This window comes from Sinocyclocheilus anshuiensis, unplaced genomic scaffold, assembly GCF_001515605.1.
Source record: "Sinocyclocheilus anshuiensis isolate Anshui unplaced genomic scaffold, SAMN03320099.WGS_v1.1 scaffold255, whole genome shotgun sequence".
In the NCBI taxonomy this organism is placed as follows: domain Eukaryota; kingdom Metazoa; phylum Chordata; class Actinopteri; order Cypriniformes; family Cyprinidae; genus Sinocyclocheilus; species Sinocyclocheilus anshuiensis.
Genome location: NW_015549578.1, coordinates 235,448 through 245,798, shown reverse-complemented (window position 1 = coordinate 245,798; position 10,351 = coordinate 235,448). Strand labels below are relative to the sequence as shown.

At 37.2% G+C, this 10,351-nt stretch overlaps 1 protein-coding gene across 4 annotated transcripts in view; it reads right to left on the bottom strand.

Annotated features, from left to right (window-relative positions):
- Positions 1-10,351, bottom strand: part of supt5h (SPT5 homolog, DSIF elongation factor subunit) — a 20,875-nt gene that overhangs the window by 7,749 nt on the left and 2,775 nt on the right. For 3 of the 4 annotated variants that reach the window (XM_016445698.1, XM_016445697.1, XM_016445700.1), the window contains 22 exons: positions 10,232-10,301; positions 10,093-10,161; positions 9,866-9,931; positions 9,739-9,769; positions 8,924-8,992; positions 8,322-8,573; positions 7,800-7,889; positions 7,191-7,261; positions 6,999-7,104; positions 6,656-6,749; positions 6,413-6,549; positions 6,022-6,177; positions 5,769-5,915; positions 4,691-4,837; positions 4,474-4,599; positions 4,313-4,397; positions 2,425-2,529; positions 2,128-2,230; positions 1,401-1,528; positions 1,209-1,314; positions 964-1,122; positions 717-885 (listed from right to left, as the gene is read on the bottom strand). In XM_016445698.1, coding sequence (XP_016301184.1) covers positions 717-885; positions 964-1,122; positions 1,209-1,314; positions 1,401-1,528; positions 2,128-2,230; positions 2,425-2,529; positions 4,313-4,397; positions 4,474-4,599; positions 4,691-4,837; positions 5,769-5,915; positions 6,022-6,177; positions 6,413-6,549; positions 6,656-6,749; positions 6,999-7,104; positions 7,191-7,261; positions 7,800-7,889; positions 8,322-8,573; positions 8,924-8,992; positions 9,739-9,769; positions 9,866-9,931; positions 10,093-10,161; positions 10,232-10,301 — 2,486 coding nt within the window. Of the gene's footprint in view, positions 1-716; positions 886-963; positions 1,123-1,208; positions 1,315-1,400; positions 1,529-2,127; positions 2,231-2,424; positions 2,530-4,312; positions 4,398-4,473; positions 4,600-4,690; positions 4,838-5,768; positions 5,916-6,021; positions 6,178-6,412; positions 6,550-6,655; positions 6,750-6,998; positions 7,105-7,190; positions 7,262-7,799; positions 7,890-8,321; positions 8,574-8,923; positions 8,993-9,084; positions 9,116-9,738; positions 9,770-9,865; positions 9,932-10,092; positions 10,162-10,231; positions 10,302-10,351 lie in introns of all 4 variants that reach the window. The other variant, XM_016445699.1, reaches the window with a different exon arrangement.

The following is a 10,351-nucleotide window of genomic DNA, read 5'->3' as shown; positions in this document are numbered from 1 at the left end:
AATGAGAAATGTACTCTGTGTGATTGGCTTTCCGCCCTTTGTATTAAACTATGCATACATACATACATACATGATGCTGTTTTGCTTATAGTCGTTTAAGCAACTTAATTATAATTGGTTTATAACAATTATTTTAAACATTATGCACTTTTTTCGCACATAGTCATGTTATCTTATGCTTTCAATGATGCGCCCTCTTGTGGCCTCAGGAGAGAAGCCAAAAGCTTTTCTTCACCCTAACTGAAATTAGTCATTTTAAATTCGAATAGAATTCGAATTTTGATCATATTTAAGTACAAAATTCGAATTTAGTTTTTCAGCCATTTTGACAGCCCTAATATATATAAACAAACACTCAAGAAATCAAACAAAATTACTAAAACTTTAAAACTGGAAAATATAAAAAACTAAATGGATTCAAAACATTAATAAAAGCTATAAAAGTTTCGCAATGACACTAAAATAACAAATAATTATACAATTAAAAGTTTATATAAAAACTGCCTTGTGTAATTAGAATGTTTGTATACAACTTAGTTTTTTATTTGATTATATGATTATTATATAAACATTATTTTCACTAAATAAAAACTTTAATTTCAGGTTTGCTAAAAAAAAATCATTTTGGTGCATCACTACTCCAAATAGTTGGTTTCTTAAGCATACAGTGTCAACCAACTACTTGCTTTATTTGTTTTCAGTGGCCAAAACTGTACCTGGTAGGCCATGGGTGACGGGGTGGGGTGGTAACTGGCGGGCGAGTGTGTGTTCTGGTATCCCACCGGGCTTGGGGCCACTTGGTGGTAACTCTGTGGGCTGGGGCTGGGCTGGTAGGACCCTTGCGGAGAGGGTGCTGCATATGGGGAGTACTGGTCGGTGTTGTACCTACGGTGCAAAAACATACTCAATTTAAGATGTTCTCAAGCCAGAACAAAAGCATCAAGCCTCTGAATGAGCCCTCACATAGCAGGAGTCCCAGGAGTCTGAGGGTTGTACTGAGGGTTGACCTGTGGGGAGGGCACTTCTGGGTAGCCAGGAGTCTGTGGGTTGGGCGTACCGCCATAGCCTTGAGGAGATGGAGAGGGCTCGTCGTCATAAGCAAACTCGTATTCGTCATCAGCCCTGAAAACAGAAGTAAAAAGAGTTGAAGTTGAGGTACTTGGGACTGTTTGATTGCATGTGCGCATTTGTCTTGCTCTGCTTTTTACCGTGATGGTGTGTTTGGATTGTTGGGGTCCCAAGCGCCGCTCTGACCGGGGGTCCTGCTCCCGTCATGCAGAGGAGTCTGGGAGCCATAGTGAGGAGTCCGGCTTCCTGTGAACAATGAAAGACAGGTTAAAAAAAAAAAAGTGTTGCAGAACACTTTTAAGTTTATAAGAATATATTTTGGCATTTCCTACCATCATGGAGGGGTGTCTGGCTACCATACATGGGGGTACGTGAGCCAGTTCCATAAATGGGTGTCTGGGAACCATACATCGGGGTTCGTAAATGGGTGGAAGTCCTTCCTTGTCTTTCTTTGCCACCACTAATTCAAAAAGCAAAAAGATTTAGGTGTAAAAAAAAATTACAGAAAATTCAGGAGAACACAAGTTAAAAAACATCAAGATATCAAAACTACATTATTCAAAAGTTTGAGGTCGGTTAGATTTTTATTTTTTTTGCAAGAAATGAATACCGTTTATTCAGCCAGGATGAATACCAAACCAAAACTTTTGAATGGCAGCATAGATTCACAGATATCAACACACTAAAATCATCCATCTACCAAGCAATCTCTGAAGTGTGCAATACGCAAATATTTTCCAGGATCAACTATCCCTGTGCATTCAAAGAGCTGCTAAGTTGGCCTGTCCTATCGGTCAAAGTTTACTGCACTAGTGAAATCAAAAATAACATGAGGCAGCACTGTCAAACAGTAGTAGGGAAACTAATAGCTAGGATTCTCACATAGAAATTTCCCCCACAGGACCAACCACTTTTATTTACATTTTCTGATATGTGGTGTAAATGTGTTAAGCAGAACTAGGCGTACTGACTTTCATTGGCAGCTTGAATTCCAAAAGATGGAATAAACAAATGTGGAAGAAGCAGAGAAAGTATAAATGTTTATGTATGACCACATACACAGTTGTGAGACGCTGCCGGTCCACAGAGATGGTCTGACAAGTTGAGTGGAGCTCTACCCTAGCGGTTGATTCTGTGGCATCCTTCACCACGCCAATGTACCCTGTGGAAATGAAGAAGGTGTTACAAAACCTTTAGCTTATAGGAATACAAGACAAAGTGAACGTGTGGTGGTCTCAAAGGATTTGGACACTGAAGCCACACATAACATGTTATAAAATGCAATGAAATTTGTACAAAATACTAAACCAAAGCAAAAGCTTCTCACAAAAAGTCACTCCAAATAATTCATTTAACCTTTGTATGGTCCCTGGGATATACGAACAGTCTGCCCAATCAGATCATTGTCTCGTCGCCCACGGCCCCGACCCATGCCACCACCTCCACCCCTGTGCTGCTGACCTGGAAAGAAGACCAGAAAACACCAGATGATGCCTAGATCCAACAGGGTTTCTGCAGGATTTTTAAGCTCAAATTTAAGACTTTTTAAGACCTTTTTTAAGACCTGCACAAATAAAATTAATACCATATGAGCAGGGTAGGGCAATGTAGTACCATATTAAACTGTAAAATTACTCTAAAAAGCATAATTCACAGTTCAGATTTTCACAAAAACAAAGTTTTATAAAATGATAAACTTTACATTTCAGCCTTTAAACCATTGTTAAGAAAATTGATGAGTCAAAAGTATTAATTATTATATTAATTGAAAAAATTATTATCAATAAATTATTATATCAATTAAACGACATAAATTCAGCATTAGAAGTGTCATTTAGATGCATTTACACACTGTTTAATGCAGCTCTGAGGGACATGGAATACTTTAACCTGCGGTTACAACTGCATAAATAATGTTTTGATATTTTAAACATAAAACATTGAAAGCTGATGTTTGAAATTATAAATAAAAAAAATGAAAAGGTACCTTTAAATGTGAAATTAAAACTGCCAGTAGGTGGCAGCAAGTCACTGTTAAGTGAGTCATTGAGATTGAACCGAATCATTTAAACAGGTGATTCATTCAGGAACGAAACACCGTCATGTTGCTCAGAGACGCAAAACTGTACTGTGGCTGTGTTTGGAATGATTTTTGTTGGAGAAATAGAGCAAAAACAGGAAATATGGTGTCTAAAACGTAAGACTCTTAATATTAACTACTTGTTTATTCAACTGTTGCATGAAATCAACATGACATTTGTAATCATGCTGACTTTTGGAGAAAAAAAACCCCGGCACTCTTCGTGTGATATTAACTATATGAAATGATATAAAGATATACATTTTCTGCCCCATATCTTAAATTATGTGATAATTCTTAATGCATTTTAATAGACTGATTCATGCAGTGAAAGAACGCACTCTAAATGCGCACACGCACTAGTCTAACCTGCTAGACTTTTTCCTAGACTTTAGACCTAATGTATGCGTGCACTCTGTAGGTGTGTTTTGTGTTTGCTTTTCGCGATATACTCATAATATCAAATCGCACATTGTTAAAACAACAATTACAATATTATCTCAGACCATACATATCGCACACCCCTATGTTTAGATTTTTATAATGCATTGTCTTCTTATCGATCCACCAGTTCACATTTAAAGCTCTGCGTGTTTGCAGGGTAAAAACATGGGTCGATTTTCGCATTGGTCTGAACTCTGAACAAAACAACAGTTTTATTGAAAATGCTCATTCATTCAGGTGGAGCATTTGGTAGAAATATAACTGTTTTCCCGGTAGCGGCAGAACACAAAGCAGCGCAGCACCGGACTTTGAACATGCAGCGCTCGTGTTTATTCAATGAAATCATAACGTTAGCCTTTTGAAGTTTAATCGTCACATTCAGCCATAACGCAATTCTGGTCTTTCCGTCCCCAAATTTAAGACCTCTTGAAATCATAATTAAGACTTTCTTGTACAATTTAAGACTTTTTAAGACTAAGAGACCCCGCGGAAACCCTGTCTAAATATAAATAGTCTTTATATTATTGATAAAATTCAAATGGTCAAAAGGCAACCAGACAGACCAAAACTAAAGTTTTAGGTATTGGCAGACAAACACAATAGTGTTTAAATGGATGATAAAATCCTCTTGGAGGATTTGAACCTGCAACCCTTTGATAAAAGCCCAGATCTTCAACCACTATGTTGCAAAAACCCAGTGAGTTTAATGAAACTGCTTACCACCTCCGCCAGGGTGCATTGGACTGTTGATGCGTGGACTCATAGGAGCAAAGCCACCCACTGTAAAATTGGTCACATCTCTGGGCTTTGGGAACAAAAGGGGACCTTATATGACAGGGAAGTTGGGAAATGTATAAGATTTGTCCACAGAATAGTCCTACCTTTGAGCCACCCGCCAGAACGAGGTGGCGTGCTTTACAAACAAACATGCCTCCGTTTTCAACCAGCTTCTTGCAGTGAAGAAAAGCAAAGCCTCTGAAGATGTGGCGAATTTCACCTTCACGGCCCTGATGGATCACACAAATGAGAATATTAACTTCCACCAGTGCAGTTTTGTTACATAATGTCAAACCTTTTTCCCCGGTCTCTGGTAGTTACCGAATGAGGTCCATCAATGACTTTCACGATATCCTTCACGTGGATGTTGTTTTGCTCTGAATCGAGAGCGACAGCAAAGCGGTTGTCCTTCCGTCTATTTACTGCCTGGTGCCGTACGGTTAATACTTTCCCATGCATGTTCAGAACCTAAAAATGAATCATTGTGAAAGAAAATTCAGAGAGCAGAAAAAACTAACTCAATATGACTGCTGTAGGAAGTGAAGTCATGTATGTATTAAAAGTATAAAAAAATAAAAAATAATCGCCTGGTAAAAGCAAATTGTTTTTTATGACGCACTGTATTGTTATGAATTGTCTACTCATTTAAGTACACTGCTGTTTAAAAGTTTGAGGTCAGTATTTTCTCAAGAAATTAATACTTTTATTTAGCAAGGATGAACAGAACAACAGTTTTCAACATTAATAATAATAATAATAATAATAATAATAATAATAATAATAATAATAATAATAATAATAATAATAATAATAATAATAATAATAATAATAATAATAATAATAATAATAATAATAATAATAATAATAATAATAATAATAATAATAATAATAAATGTTTCTTAAGAGCCAGAAAGATTTCTGAAGGATTATGTAACACTGAAAACTAAAGTAATAGTTACGGTCTATTAATCTTTATCAAAACAGAGAACAAAGATATACAGCCTTGGTGAGCATAAGAGACTTGTTTCAAAAACATCTTAGGACCCCAAACTATAGAACATTACTGTGTCTAAGTTCAGTTATTTATCTGGCTATATTGCAAGACAAGTAAAATGTTTGGCAGCTCAAGTACAAACACGAACCACCAACCTGAGCCCTGATTCGTGATGCTGCGTGTTGCTGCTGATATGACAATGTTATTGAAATGCAAGCCTAGGGGCTGTACTTGCATGACTACAATACAGCCATTTAAGGGTTTTGCCAGGCTGGTCATAGAGTGAACTCAGAGGGACTAGGGTGAAAAGTGTGCTATTGCGATGAAGAAACATATCCAGCAAGTGTGTACTACCGAATTTAGCTTACATTACACTTGAACTTGTCACTTTCTCTTGAACTTTACCTGGAAGGTCTCTCTTTCCAGCCTGACAATGACACCTACAGTTTGGGGGTCTAACTGTACCAGCTCTCCCCACTCATGCTGGCCTCCTGCATCCACACCTGAGGCAGTCTCAGAGCACAGCTGCAGGTCCCGGGGCAAGACCTTCAACTGGAACAAAATCAAGACATCATATCAGACAGAGAACACAACACTGACTGCTGTATGTTGTGTTTTCTGAATAATTCAGGGTTCGTACACATTTAGTGAAACCTACCTCATGCATGGTGAGATCAGAGAACAGAATGACAAAGTTCTCCTCCACACGGACTATGAGGCCTGTGTCACCTTCAAAACGCCCTGCGATAACCTTCACATGGTCGCCCATACGAAAGTATTTCCTCAACTCATGAGCTGGAAACTCGAGAGGGTCCTAAATAAAAACAAAGACAAGATAAAGAGGCAATAATGATGGTGTAAAAGGGACACATCATGGAAAACAGGATTTTCAGGATATTTAAACTCTCGCAAAGCTTTTGAATTCCATTTAGTGATGCTAGTGGCACAGAAATTACACACTTCACCTTCACCTAAACCTATAAGCGCTGACAAGAGACAATTTACATACTGGCACCATATTTCCACAGCAACTCGTGTTATTTAATCACCTTGAGATCTTCATGCTTGGGCATGATGGTGATCTTGTTGCCATCCACACTCAGGATTTTACCCTGAAGGTTGATCAACTCCCCCTCACACACTTCAACATTGTCTCCTGCCTGGAGATTGTGCTCACGCTCCTTACCTGTATTACAAAAAAAATTAAAAATGTGATTAACTTTGCAAAATTGTATTCACAGAAGGATTGCTCAATACATTGGTACAAAAAAATTATGTCTGGATGTATTTACCTGTTGTCTCTGTGACTACTTCAAGGTCAATCCCCTCTGGCTGGTCCTCAAACTTCTCCAGCTCCGACAGAGTGGGTTTAACCCCTTCTGTGATCTATACAAAAAGAGACATGGGTTGTGAACCAATAAAGAATAATTAGACAGACACCTCGAACTAGGGATATGCCGGTATCTATTCTTAAAATGCATTCAAAATTCTGAATAACTTGTAATATATAATTATTCACGGTATTTAGAAGAGCCCACGATAACAATATTGTGCATATTCATTACTGTGATATATCGTATTACCGAATACCGGCACAAGTCTACCTAGAACTAGAATGAGCGTGAGGGCTCTTACCACAGCTGACATGGCAAAGCTTTTGAACAGGAAGCCTTTGCGGCTGTATCGGTTGCCTTCAAATATCATGAAGTCACCGTCATGGCTGACCTCACCACCAAGGGACCTGTGGAGCAGAGCATGTGTCAGTACAGCTGACATGTTTCAATAGGCTTTGATTATAAGAGACTCAAAATCCAAGTGCTCCATTACCTGATCTTTTCAGCATCAAAAAGCCTCTGAGGTGGCCTCTTAAACTTCTTTCTCTTTGCAAACCAGTCTTTCTGTAGGATAAAAGACAAAGCCAGGGTCAGATCACTAAAAAGTCACACAACCATTCCAAAGGTTATGGGTCAGTAAGATTGTTTTAAATGTTTTTAAAAGAAGTCTCATGCTCACCAAAGCTGCATTTATTTGATTAAAACAGTAATATTGTCAAATTTACAGTTTAAAATAAAAGTTTTCTATTACTCCTTTCTTCAGTGTCACACTGTACTTCAGAAATCATTCTAATATGCTGATTTGGTGCTCAAGTAACATTTTTATAAATATGAATGTTAAACCTTTTGCTGCTTAATATTTTTGTGGAAACCGTAAACATTTTTTTCAGGATTTTGTGATGAATAGAAAGTTCAAAAGAACAGCATTTATTAAAGCAAAAATCTTCTATAACTGCCCTTTTGATTAATTTAATGTGTCCTTGCTGAATATAAGTATTACTTTCTTTAAAAAAAAAAAAAAATTGTACTGACTCCAAACATTTGATTGGTAGCATAAATATATCATGATAATATAAATGATCATTATGATTATGCAACCTACCATACTCATCCTTGCTTTGATGCGATCTAAATCAATACGAGGAATCATTTTCAGTGAGATCGTATTCTGGCTTGGTTCAACATAGTCCACCTAAAAAAGGCAAATAAATACATGCATCAAACGTTTTCCTGGCACAGATGTAGAGCTGTGCAAGTGACAAATCGAATAACGTAACTCAAAACACAATATCTAGCACCCCTTTTGGGAGACGTTTGCTTTATGACTACAGGTGCATCTCAAATTAGAATGTCATGGAAAAGTTAATTTCAGTAATTCAATTGGCATGTCACCATATTCTAATTTGTTGAGATAGTTAATTGGTGGGTTTTTGTTAAATGTGAGCCAAAATCATCACAATTAAAAGAACCAAAGACTTAAACTACTTCAGTCTGTGTGCATTGAATTTATTTAATACACGAGTTTCACAATTTGAGTTGAATTACTGAAATAAATTAACTTTTCCACAGCATTCTAATTTATTGAGATGCACCTGTATATAGCCAAGTGTTCTGGTGTACCCACCTGGGCAATGTCATCTTTATAAAGGCCTCTCTTAAGACGAACCCAAGACTTGGGTTTAAGGTTAGTCACTTCCTTAACCACTTTCAGCACATCTGTCATCTCTTTAATGGGCACCATCTGCTGGTTCCAGAAGCCCATGCGCAGGTTTCCGACACCCTCAATAGCGGCCTTGACGTGGGTCTGCTTGTACGCCTCCACATAGATATAACCTTTGACGTGCTCCGGGGCCACCACTGATTTGATTTGAAGCGGCTGTGGAGAGAAACAAAGCACAACATATTGGTACCACATACCTTCAAGCAAACATTTTTTAGGATCAATGTACTTTCTGCATTGTAGTTTTTTTTCTTCTCTCTCTTGGCCTTTGACAACAAAAAATAAAACGGACTGTTTTTATAAAAATGTCAACGAGCGAGAAAAGTTTTTCACAATGCACCCAAGATAATGTTCATACAGTTCTGTGCCTTACATAATAAGGACTTAAATGGTGCGAGTCAAAAGAACTGACACCATTAAAGGTATTAATAAACCATGGCGCTAACACTGGCTGTAACAAATCAAACAGACCTTAAGTTAAGACAGAGGGACTGTGGAAATCTTACCGTGTCGGTGCACTGATAAGCAATGAATTTTCGCATCAAGGCAATGGCAGTTGCTCTCTCCTCTCCAATCTACAAAGAAACTACAAAGAATTAAACCCTGCACATACAGCAGCCTCATCACAGCACCCAAAGCCACAGGTTAGATAGTGCCCATAACTAACCTTACACTTAACGGTCCACAAATTAGGATCCCTGCAAGAGACAAATCTCTTAACACAAGCCCAGTGGTCTTCTTAAAATACTTAATTCAGCATTTTTAAATCATCAACACATTTTTTATTTATTTTACATCCTTTTTTTAGTCCCTGTGTAGCATTTATATATACACAGTATGTATATGTATATGTATATATATATATATATATATATATATATATATTATATATATATACTGTATATATATGCAAGAAAAGAACAACTCAAAAAACTGTCAGTAGCTATGCTTACATGCAGCATAATAATCCGTTAATAATTTCACTAATGACTAATCGCTTAAGCTGAATGATCTGAATAATTTCGATCTAAATGAAATGAAAAGAGGTGGTGCAGATCTTAATCCATTAAATAGAAGAACTGTTATCTAAATCTTTGATTCTTTGTAAGCAATTACATTATTTTTACATATGATGTGTGAGTAAATGTAATAAAACTTAAAAAGTAGACTACTGTTCAAATGTTTGGGGTCAGCGAGTTGTTTTTTTTTTTTTATCTTGAAAGAAGTCCCATGCTTACAAAGGCTGCATTTATTTAATCAAAAATACAGTAAAAACAAGAATATTGTGAAACATTACTACAAATTAGTGCCCATAACTAACCTTACACTTAACGGTCCACAAATTAGGATCCCTGCAAGAGACAAATCTCTTAACACAAGCCCAGTGGTCTTCTTAAAATACTTAATTCAGCATTTTTAAATCATCAACACATTTTTTTCCCCCATACTTGACCCCAGGAAGCAACTGTTGCTGGGTGATGTCATCAGAAAGATCCTCAGAGCCGCCATAGAAACTGAAGTAAACAACAAATCAAGAATATTTAGTTACAAGCAGAGAGGTTAACACAGCAAGACCAACATTCCTTTAATTCCAACACATGCACGTGCCAAAATGAGCCACACATTTCGTAAAAGTGCCATACATATTGTGTACAGGTGAACTCTGTTGACTTACTGCTCTCCCCCTGAGGACTTGGCATATTTTCTCATGTAATACTCCCCCAGAGCTTCCTCACGTGAATCCCTAAAGAGAAACAGGTATTTAAAATACTTCAGATTCAGCCATGTGAAAGTGTGCAGTGTAGCTTTCTCACCTCCAAAGATTCTGCAACCTCCTTGAACCGGAGTGATCCTCATCCAAAACTACGTGGTCAATGTTGGACACTAACAGATGACAAAAGAATAAACAATTATGACAAAAAAAAAAAAAAAAT